Source organism: Cyprinodon variegatus, unplaced genomic scaffold, assembly GCF_000732505.1.
Source record: "Cyprinodon variegatus isolate N-32 unplaced genomic scaffold, C_variegatus-1.0 Scaffold658, whole genome shotgun sequence".
NCBI lineage: Eukaryota > Metazoa > Chordata > Actinopteri > Cyprinodontiformes > Cyprinodontidae > Cyprinodon > Cyprinodon variegatus.
This window is the reverse complement of record NW_015151111.1, coordinates 48,157-75,638: the sequence shown is the minus strand read 5'-3', so window position 1 is coordinate 75,638 and position 27,482 is coordinate 48,157. Positions and strand designations below refer to the sequence as shown.

At 35.8% G+C, this 27,482-nt stretch overlaps 1 protein-coding gene across 8 annotated transcripts; it reads left to right on the top strand.

Annotated features, from left to right (window-relative positions):
• The first annotated feature begins 1,837 nt into the window (after positions 1–1,837).
• Positions 1,838–27,482, top strand: LOC107096920 (alpha-(1,3)-fucosyltransferase 9-like). 8 transcript variants are annotated; one of them, XM_015393820.1, is made up of 6 exons: positions 1,838–2,181; positions 8,394–8,561; positions 8,796–8,836; positions 18,058–18,302; positions 23,885–24,064; positions 24,209–27,482. In XM_015393820.1, exons 5-6 carry the CDS (start codon positions 24,052–24,054, stop codon positions 25,291–25,293), a joined length of 1,098 nt encoding a protein of 365 aa, XP_015249306.1. In that variant the 5' UTR covers positions 1,838–2,181; positions 8,394–8,561; positions 8,796–8,836; positions 18,058–18,302; positions 23,885–24,051; the 3' UTR covers positions 25,294–27,482. The 8 variants fall into 8 exon arrangements, with proteins under 8 accessions (XP_015249306.1, XP_015249307.1, XP_015249305.1 ...); XM_015393821.1 differs by lacking the exon at positions 8,796–8,836 and having other exon boundaries at positions 1,838–2,159; XM_015393819.1 differs by lacking the exon at positions 8,796–8,836.

Sequence of the window (27,482 nt, the reverse complement as noted above, 5' to 3'; positions counted from 1 at the left end):
TAACAGTGGACATGCACCTATACGATGACAATTTCAGACCCCTCCAATATTTCCAAGTGGGAGAACTTTCAAAATAGCAGGGTGTTCAAATCCTTATTACAACTATCAACACATTTTGGAAAAACTCCAGGGAAGAGATTACATGTAGCTCTTGGATGGCATGAAGAAGCTTTGATAAAGTTGTAAACAGCTGTGTTTTCTACCTTCTCGTTTAGTGGGGTGTTGTCAGCTTGCTCCTTTTGTTAAACACGCCCTATGATAGGGCCCCTATCCAGAACAGGGAGAAAGCCGCACAGAATATACATTTTGCAGATGCTGTTACATTCGGCTCATCTGCATGGAATGTCTGTGCGTCAAGCATAATGAGACCTTTCCAAATACAAAAAATCTGTTCAGTGCTTAGATGACATTCTTGGATCTCCAATCATTCAGGCCATGAATAAATGTGAGTTTTTTCATGAGGGCACAGAAAAAAAAGGAATAAAAAAACAGGGCAAAAGTTAGACAATTAATACATTGATTAAACCAAAGGGCCATTTGCAGCTCTGGAAAGCTCAGATCTAACAAATGAGAACTATGATCCTATTTTAATACGAGCGTAGCTAAATGTGGATCAATTTTAAATCATTGAAAAATAAAGCTGTAAATATAAAGAATTTGAGTTGGTCCAAAGGAACCAGTGGTTGTGCTTTCTGTTTCTACACATACCCTAATTTATTTACCATATATTCATTTTGGCATTAGGATTTTGCAACAGTGGCCATAAAGGATGACAGACTAGGTCTGAGGCGCACATTGTCATGATCCAGCTATTTGGGGACTTTTTGAGTTTTCATTTCCTTTTTCATTTATTTATTCTGTATTCTTTGTTTCTTTTTCATTTTATGTCATTGTAGTTGTTTTCTTGTTATTTTTAAGCAGTGTTGGGATTCTCGAGTTACTCTCTTTTTTCCGTTTGTCCCTGTCTCCTTTCCCCCTGGCTCCCTTCTTGTCACTTCTATCCACACCTGCTCCTTATCAGCTCATTAGCCCATTCTTAGTTCTGTTCCCCATATATACACCACCAGTGCAGTTTATCATTGCCAAATATCAATTGAATGTAGAATGATATTGATAAAAGTAGGTAAGTAATGACGATGGAAAAGATGTTCTTACTGAACACTCCTTTATGACTTGCAGAGACTAATTTTCTCTTTACCCTATATAACACAAAATTTTGTTCTGAAAAGAGCATGAATTCTGTATTTATCATCTTTGATGTTAGTATATTGATGTGTATAATTAACTACAAAAAATACAAATGTTTTGAACATTCCACTTGAGAGTATTACTCCTTCCACCATCTGTATTATAGGGAGAAAATGTTAGGGGTGGCCAATGATTGGGTAAGAGTGGCCATGGCCACCCCTGGCCCCCCATCTAGCTCCGCCCCTGAACAGTGTAGATTGATAGGCACCAGAACCTGGTACCTATCCACTTTAGGCCACTCCTCAGTGTACATTGGATAATGCCTGGCCACCCTTTAAAAAAATTTCTGGCTACGCCTCTGCTCTAGAACCACCTGTGCTAGAGGATGAAAAAAACAACAACAATAAAAAAAAACTGACCACACTTTTCAGATATTCATTTGTAAAAAATGAAAGCACTACTTTATGTTGGCATATCACGTACATTTCCGTAGAAATATCATACGTACATTTTATTAAAATAAAAATAAACAAATAAGAGCGTTTCTTCTAAGCTGCACCCTGGCTGTAAACAGAGCCAGGTAGCGCATGAGCAAGGCAGCAGGGAATTATTCCACATCCCTGCGCATACATGGCGTCCTCTCACACCGAGCAGTGAATTTAATATGCAGCAAATCCAAGTGCCCTCCCTCCTTTAATTCAATCTCTATTTATTTATTTAATTTGCAGCCATCATCTCCTGTCTCCTGCAGAGGGGGCGATGCGGGCAGCGTGCATCCTTACAGTCGCCTCCTCATCCCAGAGGTAGGATCGTTTCTTATTCTTTTTTTTGCTGCAAACAGCACAGCGGACTGGATGCTGCTCCTTTATTCCAGGCGCATCCGCAGCCTCTCTGTGGTGCAAGGTGTCTTTGAAACGGATACGGGGAGAAATCCGAGGAAAGCTTTCTTATGACTCACCCATGTCGAGGTGGTGAGTAGCCTAAGAGATTCAGGTTGTTATATTTGTTTGTTTATTTCTGGCGGTCTTGTTATTCGGCTAATTAGCAGCAATCTCTGCAGAATAAAAACAAAACAATAAAGAAAGAATCATCATTTGATTCCTTCATATTTGAATCAGTGTGCTTCCACCCTCCTTATGAATGGGACTTCTGTTTTCTTGGCTGTTTTGCAGCTCCAGACATTTTCAGCCTCATCACTCAGGCTTTTATTCCGGCGTTTGGGACTCAATTAACGGCGCTGTGTCAGTCGGCTGCAGAGCACATCTCGGATGTTTTCCGCTATCTGTTAACTTGACACAGTCAACCATTTTAAAGGGTGTCTTTGAAAGCATCACGTTTTGAAATGACCTTCACTGCTCGGTAGCTGGAGATCCTTTCTCACAGGATCTGCTGCACAGCAGGCATCCTGCAAGGATGCTCTAAATCTGACACCTTTGTTTTCATGCACACATGTCCATTTCTTTGGGTTTTAATTGGGTCTTTTATCAAGATTATCTGTTGGATTTGAAACACTTATGTTGCTAAATACAGCAGCAGTTGTAGGGAAGGGAAGGGGGCTGGGTTGACCTGTTATATGTGATGCTTAGAGAGACCTCAAAGGTTTATGGTGCAGGCATGTGCTTCAGTACAGCTCTACAGTAATACAGCAGCTGCTGATAGCACTTAACACATAAAATATTCCTTTTAAATAAAAGGTACATTTTAAACGGAAAAACACACAACTATACATTGTGCAGAGGATAAGAGATAATGTAAATCTAAAAAAGTAGGGCAGCATTTGATAGGACAGGATAATGACTTGTAGACAATGTAGAGGTTTGTTTGTCTTTCAGCTTTTCAAAAATAATTCTTCCCACTGAGGAAAAACATGAAAACATAAAGAAAGCTTCCCTTATTAAACCAGGGGCGGAGCTAGATGGGGGCCACCCTTAACCAATCATTGGCCACCCTTACTATTTTCCTTCCTCTAATACAGATGCTGGCAGCAGTAATACTCTCAAGTGGAATATTCAAAACATTTTAAATTTTTTTGGTTAATTATACACATCAGTATAATAACATGAACGATGATAAGTGCAGAATTCATGCTCTTTTCAGAACTAGATTTTGTGTTATATGGGGTAAAGAGAAAAGGATGTGTCTCTGCAAGCCATCTAGGAGTCTTCAGTGAAATCATAGATAAATAACAATTTTAATAAAAACGTATCAAATAATATTAGTACTCATAAATATTAATTTTATGCTGAATTGATACAACTAGGTAAGTAATGACAATGGAAAAGATTTATGCCCCAGAACTCAAAACTGAAAGAATTTTATCCTCTATACCTTTTATCGAGAAATTACAGATGTTTAAATATGTATTGTATATATATTTGTTAGCAAAGGCTGTAGGAAAGTACAGTTTTTCTTTATTTATAAAATATGGATGTTTTGCTCATTAATTTTCCTGTAGGAATAGTGTAGATTTACCCTGAGGTTCTGGCACCTATCCGCTTTTGCCCGCCCCTCATTGTACATTGGTTATTGCCTGGCCACCCTTATAAACATTTTACACCTTAAATCGGCTCTGGTTGCAACTACACATTTTAAAGAGTCTGAAGTTTTTTTTTTCATAATCCTGCACAAATTCTTTAACATAAAAAAGTAAAACCAACAATCGATGAATGCCCCTTTTTAGATATAAATTATTGAGAGTAATTCAGCACAACTACCCAGGTAGAAAAGTGCAAGTGAAAGCAGACACTCACATACACAGTTTACAGAGGCATGGCATTTTATTTCCTCACAATAAATCTGACTAAATCTTTCCTGTGTAAGGTCAGTTACAATCATCAAAATTATTTGTATTTAATATAAACCAGAGTAATAGAAATTATTCTTTTTTTGGATGAGATATTAGATAGCATGTGGAAAATAGTGGATCTAAACAGATCTGGTTCATCCTGGGGTACATATTTCAATTGCCTTATTTTTATACAATTTTTTATCAATAGTTATATTGGTTTTAATAAGGTGTCCACAATTCAGAAATTAATACAAAGAAGGAAAACTGTATTGATATAATATGTCCAAGATTTTGACTGTTTTTGCATATTAGGACAAAAGTCATGCAATTTCAAATGCAATGATACTAAACAATAGAGAGGGATATAACAGAAAATGACCCAATGTTATTTGGGATTAAGTAAATTGTTATAACAAATGTTTACACAGATTTAATGTCAGACTGAGAAAAAAAAGTATTTTTTTTTTTTATAGCTGAGATGGAAATATCTGTTTTACTGTAGCAACTAGGATTACTGTTTTTTTCCATTGCCATGTTGAAACTACCTATTGTGTTTATAGTGCAGATATGTATAAGTATTTATTGGATTACTGATACAAATGAGGAAAATATACACATCAACATTATTTAAATGTCAGTATTCTTTCCCCTTTTTGCATTAAAGATATAGTGGAGGATGTTCTTTTTACAGGTGGATCATCTAAATAAGTAATCCTCCTAATTGTCAATCATTCTGGTGATATGTTTACGTAAGGCCATCCTATGTGCATGTCCCCATTTTCACTTATGGGTGGTAAGTCTGACATAGTGGAAAAATTGCAATTCTTCTTTTGGAAATAAGCTTGCATCAGCGATGCAGATAGCAACTTTTAAAAAGAGTGTGCAAGAGGAGAAATGGGCTTGTGCATGCCCTTGCATGTGTTTAATAGGCGTTCCCTCTCAAGGAATCAGAATCAGAAATACTTCAATAATCCCAGGGTGAAATTACTTTCATTACATGACTCCATATGTAATAGAGTGACTATAGGACCAGTTTGATATAACACAATTTCTTACAATATATATAATTAGGGGTCTGCCTTTCAGGACTTAATCCAAACAGTTTATGAAATAGGAAAAAGGAAAAGTCTAATTAATCAAACTATGCTGCAATGGACTTTACTTTATAAACCAAAACAAATGCTTAGGATCAGGGTTAGTCTGCAGCATTTCCTTTCCAGCAGCTTCCAAGAATCTGAAGTCAGTGATTTCTGTTTACTGCAATTAGCTATAACCTTTTACTTGTCTTCCTCCTACATGCCTTAGATCAATGGCTTTTCCACTTTCCAACTCTTCTTCATTTACTTAATGCCATGTGAACTCTCTGTCAAGATTGGCAGAGGCCTGACAATGATCCATTTAGAAATACATTTTAGCTACCCCAAAAAATGGGGTGTTATTTTAGAAATCTTTGTCTCATTGTGTGGTCTTTTGTTAGACAATGTATTAGTATTATTAAAATAAGGTGACGAGGTCTTCAGAATATAAAAAGGAAGAAAAGATGTAAATAACTCTTATTTAAAATCACATCTTTACAGAAAATGTCTGATGTGTACTAAGTATTTGCTGATGGTACCAAACTAGTAATGCCACATCTTTGAATATTGTACAGATTGAGAGCAGAGAATATAATAAAATATCAGATTTGTTATTTAATATTTAGATCATATTGAGAAACATTAGTGTTTCTCATGTGTTTATTTGATCCAAGTTTGACAATTATGGATCAGCCAGTAACTGGGTGTAAAAATCGATCTGTGATGAGAGGAAAATGCTGCAGCCATCTTACCATGCTATGATATGTACAATACGTGCTCCTCTTGTCAAGGTTCATTTATTTCCACCCTCCTTTTTGGATTCGCTCTTCAACGTTTACCTTCTGCATTATACGGTTAAAGAAGATATATTAAAAACGTATACATTCATAATTTGATCAATATCAAGGAATAGTAAGATGGCCTTGTTTGATTGCTCAAAGGAGTTCCCATTTGGCAACTTTTATTTATGAGGCATTTCTTGGAGTGTCAATATCTGATCAGCAATACCCTTCACTCTCACAATTAGCTTCTGTAGGTCCTTTTGCTCTTGCATTGGGCAAAAAAACCTTTGTTCACTGAAATCCCTCCTCCTGGAACCTGTTTTTATTTAACTTTTCTACTTTTCAATTAACAAAACTTATCTAATTGGGTGATTTTACTTGCAAACTAAAGGGTTTCTAGGCTGATTCAATAAAGTGTATCTGTTAGTCATCTTATTTTTCTTTTAACTATGTAACTTTATCTTTTTTTTGTTGCTTCTTCTTTGCCAGGGATCTCTTGATAAAAAAGGTTTCTATCCTGGTTAAATAAAGGTTAAGTTAGATTTAAAATCAGCCACATCCCAGTAACAGAGGTATTTTTATTGATAGAATTGCATCTCATTAGACTGATTGACTTTTTTTCTCTGTGACATTAGAAATTAAATTAGTCTTTGGTTTTTGGCTATAAAATATAAACCCCCAATCAAAGGTACTAACTTAATGTAATCTAAAAAAATGTCAAACAAAACCATATTTTTAGCACCTTTTGTAAGAATGTATAAAAATAATTACCTTTTATGGCACAATCTTCAGTTAAGAAACAGTTTTTCATTCCCACTCCCCATACTGTGGTTAGGAGGATGTTAATAGCAGCAACATATCTCTCAAGCCCACTGTTGGGAATAAAGAAATGGAAACCTGCATTCAACAAGGACCCAAAATGAAAAAGTATTCATTGTTATACCATAAAAAGTTGAATTAGTGTGAAAGAAGACCACGGCCCTTGCTAAGCATGTTGGAGAGGAATCTGTAATACGCTGTCTTTCAAGAGTCTTGGACACTTTCTTAGATGGTACAACATTATCGGGGTTTGGTAAACAAAGCATTTAAAAAAAACTGAAAATAGACTGTCACTCAGTCTTTTAAGAGCATGAATGGATGACCCTCTAAGATAGACAGGGTTACAAGGAATAAAATTTGCATTCTTCAATCATTACCACAGCACCTAGTGTTTCAGTCCAACACAAAACCTGCTTTGAGAGCTGAAGGGAACAGAGAGGACTCAGGACCGTGAACATGCTGAAGAAACTGTTCAAAAGAGAATGGTAAAACATCCCCCTGTCCCAATATTGGGAAATAAATACTTTTATTTGGACCTTCCTGCTTAAAATGGGGTAAAATTATATATCTTTTTAACTCACAGCTTAAAACATTTGACAATGATTAGAGTTAATTTTGTCTGTATGTAAGTTTGTTCTTTTATTAGCAATGTTATAAGCCAGAATTCAAATAATCCTTAAGTATTATTTAATACAAATCATTAAATTATATCTGAACTAACACAGCATGCTTCGATAACCTCAGATTATAGCTATAATAGCCTTTTTAACGAGAAGGTGGTGGATCTTAAGTTCAGTAATATTAACTGTGCACTTCAGCGAGAAAAAATAGTCTCTCCACCTGTTTATTGTAAGTATTCTCTTAGCCATTTATTTGTTTAGTCGCTTACCTGCAATGGCCTGTTAGTATTACAAATGAAAAACTCCCTGAGGCAAGGCTATGTTGCATCTTCAAAATGGCTGAGAGGACCCCTGTCCTAACTTTGATTTTGGCTTGATTTGTAAATTTTGTCTTATTTCAAAACTGCCTCTTTTTTTTTTTTTGCTACAAAAAGTTGTAGCAACTCATCTGAGGGTTGGTTATTGATCTCTGAGCCTTTTAGTCTTGCTTTCTAAAACAGTATTCAATTAAGGCTGCTGTAGTAGAAGATATTTACATTGATCTCTTAATGGCTGCTGATGCAGAAAAACTGATCTGTACTGGTCATACTTGATTTCAGTTCTGCCTTTCATTAAATAGGTATTACTGGCACTTTTTTGGACCAGTCCTTTCATTATCTATCCGATTGAAATTTCTACATCGGAGATTTATTGATGTTGACAGATTATATAGACATTGACAGAATTTACAGACACAAAAAAAAACATTTCAAGGGAAAATACAATCACAGGAAATAGGGAGCAGGAAAGTGGAAACAAATTTCAATTACAAAACCTGCTGCAAATACTGTATTTGACTTAGAAGAGGGTTTACTAAGGTAAAATGTTACTTGGCCCTGCTTTAAAGGTCTAAAAATATTATGTGACTAATATTTTATTAAGAGGTTGTTTTTTTCCAGAGCAGCTTAACTTATAAACTTATATCTGTATCACTTTTTTTAGTTCTTGTTCTCAATGAAAGAATGAGCTGGCCATTCTCCAATAAACAAAATAGAAGTGTATTTCAGTCTGGTTTAAGAGCTGGTGTGATAAGATCTATTTCCTTGTATTGTAAAGGCCAATTTTTGCTTCTCACGCATAGCCTCTGCAACCGTCTAATCTGTCTCTGTGGTGACCACGTCCCCCTCGCAGAGGTTCTGCAACCGTCGTCGCACCGCAAATAAAACCTGACCACGCGTTGAATGGTCGCAAACCCGCGCACACCTCAAGCAGAAGTGCACAGACAAAAAGGAGCTGTGATTGATCCTTGGTAGGTGTCATAGTTTTGGTTGTGTTCAAGTTTTATCTCTGAGGTCTTATTTTGATTCTTGTGTTCTAGGTATTTTTTATTGTGTTTGACTTCTTAGATATTTCCTGTTTGCCCTCTTGTGTCAGTCTCCTTTTTCCTAGCTACCTTCTTGCCTATGTTCACACCTGCTCCCAATCTGTTAATTAACCTTGTCTTTGTTTCTCTCTCCCACATAATCTCCCCCTGTTCATTCAGTCTTGGCTGGTTTGTCGTCATTTCTTTGTCCCCTTCTGGTTGTGAGTATTCTTGGTTTTGAGCATTTTTGGATTTTTGTGGATTTATGTTTTGGATTTTTGGTTTTGTTGAACTTTTGGGTTAAATAAACTTTCAAGTAACCACCTCAAGCTTTGTCTGCAGTTGGGTCCTGTCCAACAACCACCTCCTTTTTGACAGTATGCCTTTCCGGCTGTCTGTGTGGTTTTTCTTCTCGATTCGGTGCCGGGGCGCGCCATTTTTAAAAACCCAGAAACAATAAAAATGAACAACGACGACGAAAGGTTAATCGGTCTTTTTGCCAACTCCATTAACAGAACACGTTCTTCTTGGATGTCTAGCAACTCTAGATCCATCTCCATGAACATGATATCTTGCAGACGTGCCATTGTTGTTTTGTAACTTAAACACATAGAGCTGCCGAAGTTGTCGTGACCATCCGCTGTAGTTCTCACAAGTTCTTGAATAGGCTCGCCCTTGCGCTTTGGCGGGAAACTGCTGTGCTTCCCTAGAAATTCCAGACCGACGGTGCAGAAGCATACCTGCAAAACTGGTTCGCGACCAGATGCAAGCGACATTTGATGTGTGCGGTTGCAGAAGTATAATCTGCCCTTTAAGGAGTCTGGCGGTATCATTTTGAATGTGCTCCAACTGCTTTTTCTTTAAAATCAAAGACAATATTACATAAATACAGCACTGTAAATGAAACCCTTGCTTATTCTGAAAAACCTTAAGTAATTTTAAGATGAAATAAAGCAGGCTTTATGCAGTTAGGAAAACTTGGGTCATAGCATAAAAACCCCTCTCATACTGCTTTGTCTTTAGCCTTGTTAAGGGCTGGATGATTTCAGAGAAACATCATCGTGACAGGTTTACAGATAACTGACATGATGATTTAGATTCAGATAAAGAAAATTTTTTGGAGTTTTTTTTTTTATCTTTTCCTATCCTTTCTTTATCATCAATCCCCCTTTTGTTAGTTTTCCATCAAAAACATTAAATATATCAGGCTTTTAAATCCAATAAAAATGTATCTATTCTGTCATTGTAATTGATTTGTGTTAAAATATAACTGAAATGATGGTTGTGGATCATGATATGCTGTGTTGTGCAGCTGTAACCTAATTGAGTTTACTTGAGGACTGATCTCAATAAAAAAACTCACCAAAACTATATGTAAAGCAATATATGCTGTTTGTCCTGATAGTGTTTTCTTATTCCTTTTTTCAGCTGGAAAGAATTTTGCACCTGTAATTGTAGTAGACAAATGCCATCTGCAGGCAGTACTTACTTATGCATAAAAAGTTAGTGCAAAGAAAAAAATAAAAATAAAATCCCTATCCCAATTCTGGTTAAAAATGATCACAATTTAGATTTTTTGGCAAATTGTCTACTTTACTGAGCACCAACATTCACTCATTGGATTAGGAGCAACACTTTTTTCTTATCCCATTTGGCATCCAATATTTGTTTTCCCTGTTATATACTTAATCTTGGACTTTTCCTTTCTGCTTCCCCACCTCTGCTGAGTGGGAAAGCAGAGTCTAAAATCGCACAGTAAACTGTGTGATTTTCGGGGCAATTTTCCACTCGTGCGAGAATCTTTCGATCTGGCCGACTTTCAGCCTGATCGTCCCTCGTGGGTAGTGTACAGGGGGTTATGAGCTGCGATCAGCCTCTCACGACCACCTCCCGATCAGGAATCGTGAGGTCAGGAGAATATCAAACATGTTTAATTTTCTCCCGACTGTTGTGGGCAAATCGCTCAGTGCAAGAAGGATTCTTCTTTTTATTCTTCCTCTCAGATGTAAACACAGCAGCGTGGCAGGGTTGCAAAGAGTGAAATGCAATTCTGTCTGTAAAATTGACAGAGTGTAGTAGCCACGTTTGCACAGCCACGTCTTTTTTTTTTTCAAATACGTCATTTCCTTTTTTAGGACTTTCAGCACAAAATTGCACAAATTGCCAAGGCAGCGTGGTTCACTATAGTTGGCCTAAAATCCCCATTCTATTTGTTTGGCTTCAGGATAGCTGAGTCAGAGCAGCTCCATCTCACTGCGGAGCTGAGTGCGACGTGGTTTTTAGTCGTACAGTGTGAGCAGGTAGATCACATCAGAGCGTCGAATTTGCATGTGTATTGATAGTGCATCCAGATAGTGCAGACACAAAGCTGGATGCTCCTCAGGGTGTGGATTCTGAAATGCAGGTCTTGCATTTACACAAAACAATGCTGCATACTGCAAAATCCCACATCATCGGACTTAGCTGACATCCCACATCATGAAGGTCCTGGAGAGACTCCTGTTAGCCGACCTAAGGCAGCAAAAGAGCTACTACAAGAACCTCCAGCAGTTTGCTTTTTGCCATGTATGCTATGTTACATGGGTTTATTCACTAATCTGTTTCCTCGTAAAATCAAACAATAATTCATTTCTCTGTATGCAAAATACATCTGAAATATCCTACACTCAAGAAATGCCATCCCCAGGTACATGTGTCACTGCATTCGGTGTAGCTAGAACTTCATATGCACAGAAGATGTTGTCAAAATTCTATTATACTATGACAGAAAATACTGAAAAGAAAATTTATGTAAAGCTATATATAGAGAAGATCTTAGCTTTCAATTGAGATACATTACAAGTATGTGGGGTATATAAATATTTTATGGCCAATGGCATGTAGGTATGTCCACAAGCTTTTAATTTAGCCCTAGACTGTTTTACTGTCCTATAACACCATCCAGCCACTGCCTTCTCACCCCCGCTCTGCTGCTAAGGGTTCTCTGGTCTACCACTCCTCTAGGGGCTATCACTTGCAAGCAATAGCCTCTCCTCCGCTCTGGTGCCCTGTTTGTCCAGCGGAACGGTAGACATCGATAGACCCAACATCATGGGGTGAGAGGACTGCCAACAGAATCAGCAGCTAAGCCTGAATGTACTTTTACTCTCCAATAAAGTCTACTTAAAAGTAGTCTGATGAAAGGGTTCTGGTATTTATCCAGGACTTCTCTGGATGCCTCCTTTGGAAGATTTCTCAGTTGGAGGAAAATGAACCAGAATTCCTTAGAGCAACTGTATGTGCCTTTTGTGAAATAATATCCTGGGATAAGCCATAAGAAATCTGGAGTAACCTAGGGTAAACCAAGAAAGAGTTTTCTGGTTAGAGGAATTTTGATTTTTCTTTTGGATCTGTTATCACTGCAACACAATCCACTGGATGGCTGGCTTTGGGTGGCATTTTAACATCTGATATTGGACTTTCTTTCCCATGAGTATTAAACCTTCTGTTTTTTACATATTGACAGAAGATGCATTATCATATTTTGTTGGACCTAAAACCAAACCTTCGGGCGTTATAGCTGTTATCACAGCTGGATGCATTTTTTGAGTAGGTTAGGTTGACATTCGGCTTGGAAAATATTTCAAAATCTTTAAAAACCAATGCAAAAAAGAGAAAAGAAATTTATTAACTAATGTCAATATGTTTTCTGTCACTACCGCCCCCTCTCCAGCCAGACAGGTAGATCGCAAAACAATACTGGAGTTGTTACTGACATGTCATAAATCTAAATTTTTGTTCATGATCATTGTTCGCTCTATACCTTTATAAACAAGTAATGTTTACCACATGTTTTAAAATCAATGTTTGCTAATCAGAATCCATATGAATAATTTGGATTAAAGTATCAGCAGCATTATTCGGCATACTTATTTGAAAAACTGGATGTTGAAATACAAGATCAAATATATTTTTATATATATTTTTAGACGGCTGACTTTTCATAGCATTAGTATTTTTCTGTTAGATATAATGTTTATTTACCACCTGGTCAGATGGTGTTTTTGTGTCATAAGGTTTAAAGAACTACTTGCAGACTTGTCTGGGGGATAAATGAGCCAAGTACGGTAGAACTTTCTGCTTTACTGGAGGCATCCAAAAGCACAGTTTAAAAATGGCAGAACTTTGAAAATAACAACAAAAGGTTTTATGTTAGGCCTTATTATGAAACTGGAGAGGAATTTTCTTGGAGAGAGTATTAACGTGCTCTTCATCACTTACAATAAAAGAGCTGGGAATGCTTTGTGCTGTGGAACAATGAGCGTAGCATTTTGATATGTAGACCAAATCATGTGGAGTTGGAAAACAGAGGCTTTCTTTAAAAAAAAAAAAAAGCATGAAATCTTTGCCAGAAGAGAAATAAAAGCTTACAGCAAATATTTAGAAAGGTGTGGAGAAAATTGATGTTTGGCTTACTTAGACATTGTTAAGTCATACTTTCATAAAAAAAAGCTCCCTGGATTGTAGGAAATGTGCTTCCGATCTTAAATGATAAAAATCTAAAACAAATCTTTAACTTTCAATAAATAGATTTTTTTTAAGATGGAAAGCATCTGAAAAATGGACCGATAGACATTGAAGCTAAATTTGTTGGATATTTGGTTTAAGTAAAAGTAGAATTGGTTTGTAATGTTAATTAGAAACTGACATTTACACACACTAAAAACTTGAAGCACTTTTTAAAATCGGAACATTTTCATATGAATCTAAATGCTTTTGCGGGATGAGCAACATCACTGGATATGTCCTATCCACTTCAGTAAAATGAAAGTCCAGAGCACTTTGTATTTATCGATCTTGTTCTCGCTCTATTACCGACTTTACTTTAACAGATTGAGGTCTTTGCCCTATATGCTTCTGGGATATTCTGTCAGCTTCTCTGTGTTGCAGCCATTCTAAGTAGCTGACTATTTTAATTTTATTGAAGCCAACTTCGTCTCTGAACTTTAGATCAAATTGATCTTTGATCTTCCATGGATCTTCCAGGACAGGACAACTGATATATTTTCTACAATTTTTTCCAATTATCACCCCCAAATAAATATATACACATTCCTATTCACCATGTTATGTTACCAATATATATATAAAAAAAGGATGATTTGATATCTTATTAAATCATTGTTGGACTGCCATGTGTTGTTCCATGAACACATGTCCAACTGTTTGCACGATGGTTTGATTCTAGCTCAAATTATGGACAATTAACTCTGCACACACATTAAAAAAATTACAAAAACAAAAAATGTATTTATAACAAAAAATTGTTAAACTCCAGGTCAAATATATTTTAGATAAAAACTCTCAACTTAGCTAGTAAAACTCGACTAAACTAAATAGCTACTCTGGACACATAGAAGGACAAGGTGAATTAAAATGCCAAAGTTTATCTTGAAGAATTCGAAATGAGGTCAAATTAGATTTAGAACTAACTTTGAGCAATTAACGAGATGCCAGCTGTTAGATTGCTTTACCTACTGTATGTATAAATGCAAGCTAGTGAAAACAAAGCCCTGACAAACTCCTGATGAAGCACAATGTTACCTAAGGCATTTGATGAGGCGTTTTGCCTGATTAGCAAAAATTAAGGCAATACGGCAAAGGCGATATTTTTTCCTTATTAAGTCAAGATAGCTTTTTCATGGCAGCGACAGAAAAATCAATGTTAAATCCCAGGATTTCTATTGAAAGAGAAAAACATTAAAGGTCAAAGTAATGTTTGTTGTAGGTGCATTTGGTTGGCCACCTTTTATAGTTACATAAGCTGGTAAGTGCATATAGTACATAAATGAGAGGAGGATGAAAATGACTTTTTTAAAAGTATATTATCAGGTTGTATATCATTATTTAAGGCTCATGCCAGCACATCGCCTTTGATATAAAGCTTAAGCAAAAGTTAAATCTGGAAGACTCTTATCAGCTTCACCTGGACCACCAGCAGTATCCCTGGCTCCAGCTTACAACAATCAATGTTGGAACTGCATCTTTGAAGCCAATCATCTAGGTCCCCTTCACCTAACCCCTGGCTTAGCCTCCCCTAAGCATGCCAGCAAACTTTCACCCACCTCCACTACATCTCACTCATTCTCAGGCTAAATTCCAAACCGCCCCCTAACCACTAACCCTCAACTATCAAGTGTCAATGGCAATAAAGTCACACTCACAGCTGTGGAAGGCGCCTGGATTGTACGTGGGGGGTATAAAAGTGAATGGGATAGCTTCTTCCCTCCAACGAAAAGGGGAAGCAGTAGTTGCTATGCCAACACAGTGATGCCTCGTGTGCATGGCTGTATCTCTGTGTTGCAGATTAACAAATCAAACGTTTGCCATTTTCTTAAAAAAAATAATACAAGTCAGATAAAACTATTTCAGAGAGGACCTTCCCATTTAGGGATAAATTGCATCTTTTTTCTTAAATTTTCCTAGCTTATGATTTTCTGTCAGTGTGACAAAGATGCAGCAAAGCAGCGGAAATATTAGAATGCACATGTTTCCTCTGACACTAGTTTCGCCGTTACACCCGCTGCCAAACGTTCCATTCGTAATACCCACTATGTCGTCTGTGATGGCCCTTAATGTAACGGATGCTCCGTGGAAACGCACAAACAAAGGGTTAGTGCTTAGGGTTAGAGTTTAGGGGCCGGTTTGGGATTCAGCCTCAGACTATTCTCAGTCCAACTCACCCTCTGGCTTATCCCACCACCAGTGTCCGGCCCCCTGGGCTAAGATTATTCTGATCCTTTTTCTACGTTCCTCATCCAAGCAAATGTAGATTCACAGCATCAAAGTCTCCTGCCAGGGCCCAAGCGCCAAAGAGCTTATTTCTTTCATGTCTATAAAAATGTTCTAATTGCCGTATAGCTTTTCTCTGTGAGAGTCTCTCCAGCTTGAAAAAGTTTATTACAACACCTTTCTATAATAAATTCAGCACTGCAAGCTTTTTTTTTTAAGCTAAACATAAATAAACAATATAATTATAAAAAAAAATCCTCAGAACTCTTTGTCCAGACAAACAAACTTTACCTTACATTTCTGTGTGTAGAGCTGCACATGCCATCAGCAATAGGCTTTTGTTAATGTTTTCTATTTTCCAAGACTCCTTTTTGGTTTTCAAATAGAATTAACTAGGGCTGAAACAATTAATCAGATAAATTGTGAATAAATGAATATTAGAATAATCGTCAGCTATTTTAGCAATCAATTAATTGTTAATTGGAGTATAGAGACTCTTAAATGTGCCCTTAGCTAAAAGAGCAACCCAATAGGAACAGTAATTATTTAAAGATGTTTAAAAAATATATAAACATTTTGCATTAAGAATAAAAAAAACATTTTTGTTTCTTCATATGCTCTATTTAGAAGTAATAAAGTGATTTAATTGTATTTCACCTTGTTTAAAATCTATAAAATCTTCTTTAAGGGATCTTATTATTAATCAGTTAATCAAGAAAATAAATAATAGATTGATGGATTGTGGGAGAGACTAAATTTAAAGAAATTATTCAACAAAAGTCATCTCTTGTGTGCCAAATGGGAAGATAATTTTATTTAACAGCCGTCATCATCACATACATTTCTTTCAGAGATCTTCAACATGTCGCAGAGTGTCTTGCTACTATATACAATTACTTCATAAAAATGTGAACATCCTCAGCCAATGAGGTTCTTTGGTAAACTTCTTAACTCTTGCAGGGTCCCTCCTTCTTCCTGTAACTGGAGCCACAGTCTGGTGATGTTAGATGGAGCTGTTCACCATTGTTTATCTTCAGCGCACATGGATGCCAGAAAGATGCCAGAAAGATTTAATCTGTTCCGGTCACATGACTTTTTGCAGAACAATCATCTTATTCTTGGAAGTGGTTCCTTTATTAAGAAACCAGGTATTAAGTATGTGCATATTCAAATATAGCAACCAGGCCTAAGTAAACTCACTATAGGAAAAGGATGATAACCTTTTGATTAGCTGTAGCTTTAGACTTATCTCTGTTCCATCCTTTAATCAACTTCAGGAAATGTACCTTTGAACAGCATTAACCATTTTACATCTTTTTTAAACAAAATTTCCATCTTTACTTAAGCTTTCCTTATACTTAATCCCGGGAACATTTTCAGAATGCACTCCTGCAGGGCAGGGCATTTTCAATTCGGGACAAATTAAGATCACTGATTGGTCACATTCTGCGAGCCTCCAGGATTTGAATGTCAGGTGATGTCTCATCAATTTGACTGTGCTTAGACTAATGGGCAATGCTAAATCAAAGAGGTAGATTTTTTTTTTTCAGAACAATATTATTCTAAAGAATAATTTTGCATAATTTTTTATCCTCCTGTATAAATTAGGGCTCTCAGCTACACTGCAAAAAAATTTAATCTAAATAGGTATATTTTTCTTAAAATAAGTGCATTTTTTCTTGAATTAAGCAGGTAAGTGAAACACCCTGTCACTGAAATAAGGTAACTTACTTAAAAATACAACAACAAGAAAAAAAAAAAAAACAACTGCAGTCTCTTATTTCAGGTGAATAGTATAAATATTCATCCTATTGGCAGATCATGTTATTCACCTGCTGAAATTAATGGTAAATATTCTTATTTTAACAAACTGTCCCTTAGCTTAGATCATTTTTGTGGTACAGGCATTTTAGTGGACATTATGAACTTTTATTAAATTAACAAATTACAGTCTATGTTTAGACAAGGTGCTTTTACTATATATGTTAAATTATTTAGGTCAATCCCAGGGCCATTATTGGAAGTTTTATATACATCTAATCTATAAAAAATATCTTTGTAAAGCTGTTTTAAAATTTTGTCTGTTGTTGACTGGGTTGAAAAACTTTTCTAGTAATGTATTTCCACTGCAATTATTATTAAACAATTTAATGACGCATTGATTAGATTGAGAAGCTTATTAGCTTTGTGACAAAGCACTTACAAAGAAAATCTAATTGTTCACCTTGGGATAAAAAAAAAAAAAAAAAACAGCCACACACTTCAAACTCAGGAGCTAAAACTGATTTCTATTTTACAGGCTGTGGTTTTTGCAATCAGGGCATTTTGTTTGTGTCCTGGAGATCAAAGCCATTATTTGTGAAAATTATTTGGCACACCGGTGCAAAACTGCTTTTTAGATGTCTGGTTAAACGATGTGTAATGTCTTTTTTTTATTGCAGGTTAGGTGTTTTCAAGATGTTTTATTGATGTGAATATAAAGTATAATGCTTTAAAAATATATTTAATGTTTTCTTTTGATAACAGTTTTGTTTATGTAGATGAATAAATATGAGTAATATGCACATCAAACCCTTTCAAAGTGTACACAGTTATTCTGAGATTAAAAAATATGCCTTTCATTAATCACCTTGTCTCTGACATAATCTTATTTTGTGTTCTCTGTTTCAAGGTGATGGAAAAATATCCCCTGAAGGGTGGATCCCATCAGGTAGCTCCGCCCCTCTATTCCTGTAGTCGTGGATGCAGATGAAGATGAGGATGTTCCTAAATAGATTCAGAGAGAATGAGCATCGTCCTCCAAGCAGTCTCCAACAGACAAAAGTTTCCAAAAGCAGGAGAATAATCCTAATTTCATACGCCTCTCTGAAAGGCAGCATTCATCTTCCTCGTCTGCCGTCAATCGTGAGACAGGAGGTGAGACAGCAACACAATCGTCCTCTAAAGACCTGTGTGAAAAACAGCAATGGATCCTTTTTCAGTTGTCAGATGGACTGTTTAACAATTTATACAATTATCAGTTGCAAAGATGGGCTTCACAATACCTAGATGTAGGAACCAAAGTCAGTGAAAATAAACTGAACTGCAGGATTTCTTTGGAGATTAAGATTGAGTTTCACTGCGTTTAAACCAGTTGAACTGTGAAAGTCGATGCTGGATAATTATATGGCGAGAAAAAAAGTTCAGATGAATAAAGGTGTCAAAATACGCACACAGTAAATTACTGAATGTGCAACCTGTGAATTCTAAGTACCACTTATTACCTATTGGAAAGGTAAGCGTGGTGTCTTTGGTTTCCCAGGTTGAATAAACCAGAACAAAAAGGTAATCTACTCACTCCTCCTAACATAAATGTTGTGAAGTCATAACACATAATTTTACATTTTTTTATAGATAAAAATGTAATTCACTACTGTTTTGAGGGCTGTCCTCTTCAACTTATCTTTCCACTGAATATAAAAATCACCTATCAGCAAAACCTTTGGCTTGAATTATGCAAAACAAAATAATAAAAAAAGAATAGATAAATAAAAATAACAAACAAAAAAAAGAATTATGCAAATTAAATTTAAGCACCCTTTCCATAATCTTATTATACATTCTCAAACCGGCTGCCACTTATATACTATTATACTTATCCATGGCATTCTGGGTGAAAAAAATAATAATTTGGAGACAGGTATTAAAGCTTTACTTGATTAACTTGATTTTTATGTTTAGTTCTATGGTCTCTGATGAAATATTTTCAGTTCTTCTGTCCTATAATTTCTATCCTTTGCTATACGCAACAGGACAAAATTGTTGGTGATTCTCGTATAATGAAAGAAAAACCCACAGCGGTCTCAGAAATACCTTTAATCTGGCGTGAGTTATAAAAATAAATATTTTATAAAAATTAACAAATTAAAGTCAGATATTGCTTTTAAATCACACTTCAACAAAAGGATAAAAAAACTATTTGAACAGGCCTGGACAAAAATGTGATACCCCAAGAAAAGACAAAAAATTATGTGGCCAAAATGACATTTTTAATCAAGTGGTGTTGAATTGAAATTATAAGTGTCTACAATCTTCTGATCAGTTAGCGAGCCTATATATAGTGCTACAGGCAGACGTTGTGCTGTTTGATGACATGGCATGTACCACATGGACCAGAGGAAGTAAAGGAAAATATTGTCTCATGTTACAGATAAAGCTATAATACCATCTCCAAGCAGCTTGTTGTTTCTTTGACTACTGCACATATTATTCAGAAATGTAAGATCCATGGGATTGCAGCCAACCTTCCTGGAAGTGGCTGCAAGAAGAAATTTGACAAATCAAAGAGATAAATAATATGAATGATTACAAAAGAGCCCAAACAATCTTCTAGAGATGAAAGGTGAAATTCAAGCTCAAGGAATTTTTTGAGCATTGTTAAAAAACAATGTCTGACTTATTTGTTCGTTTTTATAGATTTTTTAAAAATATTTTATTACTTCAGTTAGATTTTAATTATTTCTGTTACCATGTGTGTAGAAGAAAAAGTGTCTTTAGCCTTTACCAATCTATTTCATTAGGAATAATTAGTCACTGTTGCTAAACCAGTTAAGCAATACAAATAGGGGAAGCATTATTTTACAATGAAAAACATGTTTTGGGACATATTCATCAGTGGAACACATACAAAGGTAACTAGAACATTTACTTAACAAAATTTATGGTTTTTATTTAATGGGTCAATGAAAGTTAACAAACAAAACCTTTGATGCCAAATACATGACATATTAAACTGTGTTGCCCTTTTGCTATTTATTGTTACACATGATAGTACTTGAGAATTTTCATAGGTCATGTATCAGACTTATGCCTGTCAGCCGGATATGGCCAAAGTTTAATTTATACAGCTGTGAAGAGCTCTTATAAAATTATATGATGCCAAACTGGGCCAATATAATACTGGTCCTGACACTGCTGCCCTTGTGAAGAGGTTTCTTGTGGGGTGCTATCTTGATTTACGAGTTTGATTGTACCAGAGAAAATGTACCTTTGCATGTATAAACTATGTAGCAAACAATCTGTACTCTTGAAGCCTATAAATACCCTCCAGGCTCCCAGTTTCAAAAAGCGTCCATTGGTTCTTTGGTTATTGCAATGCGTGCTACACATACGAGAAGATATTCCCTTGTGAATGAAAAATCGACTTCCACCCTGTCAAATGTGATGCTTTTTTCCACCATTCGTTTGGCTTTCTATGGGAAAGGTGGCCCAGTGTAAATGATGGTAACATTGCTAATAAATATCCACAGACGACATGGATTTGCTGGTCCTGATTAACAGGGCAACTCAACAGCACAGCATTTGGGATTTTTAATAGCTGTGCGTGCTCAGTGGCCAAATGTAATTCTACTGTGGGGCCAAATGTGCAGCATGTGCAATAAAGTGACCATTTAGTGTGACCTAAAAAGTCAGTAAGAAGGCTTTGAATATGACCTTAAGGCACCTTGGCCATGTCTTTTTCCCACAAATGCAGAAGGTGGGAAAAAATCATATCAATACGGAAAAAAATGTAGTTTTTTCTTTATGTTATAATTACTGTACAGACATAATAAAAGACAATTGGGATACAACATTTGCATATCTCTAAGTTAAAAGTACGAAGTTGACTGTCAGTGAAAACAAAAGGAAAATCCTAGATCATTTATTGTTGGAATTATCACATAGAAGAAAGTTGGTAATCGAGAGATGAGTCATTCCAGACTGTCACTGATTGAGATCTGTAATGCTCACTGTTCTCTAAGGCATGATGGCTAATAGGCAGAGGACTAATTTCCCCACTGTTGAACTATAAAGAATATTTATTTTTCCTTATCCCCCACCAATGTGCCTAAGAGTATGTTTACCAAGGGCTTACTTGTATATCCCATTAAGAATTATAAGACTTATTGCCCATTTGGATATCAAACAAATAGACAATGGTTACAATAAACCTATTGTCTGGATTTTTATGTACATTGTCTAGAAAAATTAATACATTAAAAAAGTAAAATATTAGGACTAGCATTCCACTTTTTACTTCAGTAAGTGATGATTTTGTAATAGAAAACAAGTAGAGGGAGTTTTTATTAAAACACTATATCAAGATGATAGGCTAAATAAAAATAACTTTTCTTCCTGTGTTTTTGTCATCAGCTATACATAAGGCATGTAAAGCTCTTTAGGTCTTTTGGATCACATCTGAAAGCAGGTCACCATCTCACACAGTAACAACCAGAGAGATTAAAATCTCAGCAAATCCGACGTAGAAATTTCACAGATGAGGGATCTGAAACAAAGCTTCTGTTTTTATTTACAGTAGTAACTCTTATTAAAATTATTGATTGTATTCTATATTAGTCATGACAATGCTTTGCAATATTCTAGTTTATAATATTTGCCTATGCATAGAAGGCTTAAAGAGATTTTTGTTTAAAAAACTAACTGCAGCTAAATGACAACACTTGGATTAAAATAATCACTGGAGTTGTTCTAGATTAAAAATAATCCAAATATTCTATTGGTTTATATTAGCTCCTATTTTAATCATTTTTAACTACTACTTATATTACTATGTATACCAGATTCCAAAACAGGAATGTATGAGCATGCGGTCTATATAAACCAAAGAGCTTATTACTGCTGCTGAAAGAGAGCATGATTTAGGTTTGTAAGAGGATTTGCTTGAATGAATATAGATATTGCAACTAAAGGCCTTTACAATGAGTTATACTAATCAGATCCTGATTTATATTGCCTTTTAATGAATTCTTTGTACTAAAATAAAAGATGATAGGATTAAAAAGAAGAGTTGTACATATGATGAGGCATAGAATACTATATAATAAGAATATCAGCATTTAATGAAGTCTAGCCTTGGCGTCCTAGTCTCCTACTCTCCTGATACATTTAGGTTAATGTTGGTGTATTGAGCTCCTACAACCTGGCAAAGCTGAAGTCCTACCAGGTTCCCAAAGCCTTATAGGGGATCATTAAAAATGTAATGCTCTGTGAAGATATTGTGAGCACTCAGTATATTAACTGCAGTAAACAACTCAACTACACATTTATTTGCATGAAACAGATAAAATTTTGAGACCAAAGTGGGAGCAAGACAAAAGAGGTTCTTTGAATAAAAATGTGGAAAAATGTCCCACAGCTAATAGGAAAAAAGGGGTAAATGTCCTAGCAGTTAATGAGAATTATATTTTATAAACCTTCACTGTCATGGTTTTGGTTCTGTTATGCTTTACTTTGCTCCATGTTTTATTGGTTTAATTCATATTTTGTTGTATATTCTGGATATATGAGTTCTTTGGTTTTTATTTTTTTGCCCTCTTGTGTTGGTCTTCTTTCCCTAGCTCCTTCATAGACTGCTCTCCACTCACACCTGCTCCTTATCAGCTCGTTAGCCTTGCCTTTGTTCAGTCAGACAATATATACTTTCCCTCTGCTGTCACTCTTTGCTGGTTTCTCATTACTGTTGCTGGTTGTTTCCCCCTGATGTCTCCATTGTTCTGGTTTGTTTTACATTTTAAGTTGGATTTTTGGGTTCCTGCCTTTGTTTACTGTTTTCACCACTTACAACTATAAGAAATCACCTCAGCCTTTCTGCCTCTGCATTTGGGTCCTCAAACCACAACCAAATCCTGACATTCACAGTTCTTTTACTTTTAAATTAGATTATTGGCACTGTGGTCAGCCAAGGTGGTACACTCTAAAAAGAAAATGGCACTCAAACTCAAATTAACTGCTTTAATTTGAAAAAGTAATTGAATTAAGTCTAATGTATTTAATTTTTCTTATATTCTTAAATTAAGCTGTATCAACTTGAGTCAATTATTGTTACCAATTGATTCAATTAATTTAAGTTGGGGTAGCATTTTCCTGTTGGAGAGTAAGTGCAAGTTTTAACTACAAGGAAAACAGTTGAAAAGTATTGTAGGCAATTTGTTTTGTTATTTAGACATCCTTTATTTATGTACAATAGGGGTTTGCTGATGCAACTTTTTCCATTTCCAATATGATATGGATATTGCACCTTTGAGAATTGGCCAACAATGATACTGACCCGATACTACATCAGCCTGGATCGTACCAGCTTCTATTAGTTATTTATAGTGTAGAATTTTGTAAAAGGCTTTATCAAGCAATATTACTAAAACAAGGTCGACAACAAAAGGTATGAAAATTGTTCCATGTAAAATTTACCAATGAGTTACAGAAACTTTTAACAGAAGCAGAGTGCTTTGACAAACTTCACTGTATAATTATGATTCATACAGAAAATACCCAGTTTCAATATTTTAATGTAATTTAACCTTAGAAAAAGAGTTAGTATATTCAGCATAACATTAAGTGCGTCTAAATCTGACCATAACTGTATGTATCTATATCTGTTTTTACATACAATCCACATTTTGTTCTCTGATTGTTCATAACCAGTTAATTTGTATTGTCTTTTATTTCATGCTGACATGAAGGTGGACTCCTTGAGAAGACCGGCTAATGTGACATCAGCCAAACCTCATTAGTTCATCAAGAACCTGTATTTTCTCCTGGAGAGCAAAGGTCCATCTCCCTGACCAAAACGTCAGATTTGTTAAAAGAAAACACAAAATTCACAAAGGGCTTTGTGTGGAATCTCAGCATGCTGCCAACAGGTCTGTAAGGCACAGTTGGGGAAGAAGCTTCTTAGCCCAATGTTGATTTTATTTATTGTGCAATGAGAACAGATAAAACTTTCTTATCTTGAATTAATATCCTTTTGATTGTGTTTTTTTTCTCTCTCTCTTGTGTCTTTCCAGGACAGAGCATGTCACCTGGAACTTCTCATAAAATCCTTCGACCTCTTTTGTTCTCTATTTTCATTCTCGGATGTTTTGTGACTGCATTTTTGATGTATTTCAAGCCATCCACTAGCTGGTTAAATGGTCCATTAGAGTCATCCGATTCCGCAAACCATATAAAGCATGTTTTTGCAAAGAGTGACAAAAATGTGACCACTGTTCTAGTTTGGCTTTGGCCCTTTGGACAAACCTATGAAATGAACATCTGCAGCTCTGACTTTAACATTGAGGGCTGCTTTATTACCGCTGACAAAAACTTCTACAATAAATCGGATGGGGTTGTCATCCATCATCGAGACATTGCTGGGGACCTGTCCAATCTGCCGACATCACAGAGGCCGCCCTTCCAGAAATGGATTTGGATGAACTTGGAGTCTCCATCCCATTCAGCCCAGCTGCCTGGGATTAACAACTTGTTCAACCTGACTCTCAATTATCGTCAAGATTCTGACATCCAAGTGCCTTATGGAACTATTGTAGCAGCAGAGACTGTGGAGGACTTTGTACCACCAAGCAAAGACAAACTGGTTTGCTGGATTGTGAGTAACTGGAATCCAGAACATGTGCGGGTAAAATATTACAATGAGTTGTACAAACACATCGAGGTTCATGCATATGGACATGCATTTGGGGAATACATCGCTGACAAAGATTACATTCCTACTATGTCTAGCTGTAAGTTCTATTTGTCCTTTGAGAACTCAATCCATAAGGACTACATCACTGAGAAACTCTACATCCCACTCTCTGTGGGCACAGTACCAGTGGTCCTTGGTACAACTAGGCAGAACTATGAGAACTTTGTTCAAGGAGACGCATTTATCCATGTGGATGACTTTAACTCACCGAAAGAGCTGGCGGACTACCTGCTTCTCCTGGACAAAAATGAGGAATTGTATCTTGGGTACTTTAAATGGAGACGGCACTTTAAAGTAAACAGAGCCAATTTCTGGGCAGAGCACACATGCCAGGCTTGTGATTACCTGAGACGGCATAAAGAATACAGGGCATTCAATAACCTTAACAAATGGTACTGGGGCTGATGGTGCTGAATGGACAATGCAGCACAGATACACTCTATATAAAGTTGAACTCAGCACACTGAATAAATGGCTACTCATTGAGACAAAAGTTACAGTGGACATTTTTGATGTAATATTCAAAGCATTGCAGAAAATCCATCTCATTTGTGATAGTGAAGAAGTCACCTATGCAGAGCACTGAAGTCAAATATAAAGAGTAGTTAAACACTGTCTTGCAGAATTTTTTAAAATTTGTTGCTGTCTTTAAACATATTTTTGTAAATTTACATTTGCACTGCAAATTCAAAAATATGCTTCTGAACATTTTGTAGGGAAATATTGATAATTTTAGAAGTAAGGCTTTGATTATAAAACCTGTTACCTAGAATTTTCCTGTGCAGTCTTAACAACTGGAATTTAATTTCAGAATTGTCCCAGTCCTGATATATATAATGAAGAAAAGAGTAAGGGAAATATCCCTCCCTTCTGTCATTTTCTAGTCTTTATTACTGTTCTTTATAAGAGTAATTCAGAGCAGGTGCATCACAATCCATATTTATGTGTGTGAATGTTTGTGTATAGATATAGATATATCTATAGATATAGATATTTTTTATTATGAATTGGGCATAGAAAGGCTGGATGGTTTGCCTCTTGTAATGAGATCTGTTATGCACCGTGATGCACCTGCTCTGTACTCAAAGAGCAGGAGGGTCAAAGCACTTCATATTGGTGATCTTTCTATTAAAAACAATATAAAGATAAAAATCAAGACATAACTGAGTGATCATATATCTGTATTCCTCACTTGTCGCAAAATATTACCTCAAATATTTATCCAGTTTTGAGGATAAATACAGATTTTGGATTAATGGCAAAACTGGGCAGATATATTTGCCATTACATTTTTATTTTTTATTTTCTCTGAAGTAGCGCATATATGTAGAGCATCACCCAGAGTTGAACTGATAAGGTGTTTGAAAATGTTTGCAGCACTATTCAACAATTAAAATCATAGTAGTGGAATTGCATTACTTCATACATGAAAAGCTGTAAAATTGGGTTTTGTCCAAACTCATCTCAATATGAACATCATCATTTTGCACATAAGTTTTCTTTTTAAACAACATTCTGAGCAAAACCTTAACATTTTATGCAAGATAAACTGGCAGCTCTTTGGGGTCAAAGCCTGAAAAATATTTTCGGTCAGAACTGATACTTCTTCACTGTCATAAGGGCAAAGTGAAAAGCATGATGAGCTCACTTTTCTACTACAATCACGGCCCTTGAATCCATTTTGAAACATGTGCATAACTGTAATAAACTTAGGCTTCAGCTTAATCAATCCAGGCTGTTTTGTGAGATAATTGATCGTATGAAGTTCCAACTGCTTTAATGAAAGAAAAGTAGAGTGTGTTGTATATATCTTTAAAGATAAGATGTCTTTATAACAGTGGTTTGACGGTGAATATCATTCTGCTCTAACTTCAGGGGTAGATGTTTTGAGGAGCTGAGATACTTTAAATTTAAGTAAAAAGGGAGAAACAGTTGAAGTGAAAAAGATCAGAAACAGCGCTTGTAGTGCCAGGTGATGTGGGCATGTATTATTTTTACATTCAAACATTTTTGTATCAGGTGGAAATCCTGCTGGTATGACCTTACTCAGAAAGGTGTGCCAAAATGCAGCACAGAAATAGCACTTTTTATTTATGTGAAGTTGTGTAACTCACTGTGGTTATGGGTTGTCTTAAATGGAGCTTTTTTTATTTCAAGATTAAGTTCTTGGTCTTCACTAAAGAACATTTTGTTTACAGTTTCATAATGTATAGTTCTTTCTCCTCTATGAAAATAGAGCTTTGTTGTTCAGAGTGGTTGACAATTTTGAAGAAAAGGAGTTTGTGTCGTGAATGTTGTCTGTCTCACTTTTTCTCTTCTTCTCAGACCAGGTATATGCTCTGTCTTTATAGCATTGGAAGCTACAGCAGGATTTATGTGGTTATTTTAAAGGCACAGAATTGATGGGTCGAAAAACTGTATTGTACATTGAATGGGATTAAGTCTATGTGTGTGATTTCTCCTTAAAAAAAAAATCGAATTATGCCTATTTTTAAGACATTCAGCTAGTTGGAACAAGGTATTTGCCAAACCATTGTATTTGCCAAATGTGTTCTAACTGTAGATGTCTAATAGTATAATGGAGAGAATAAACA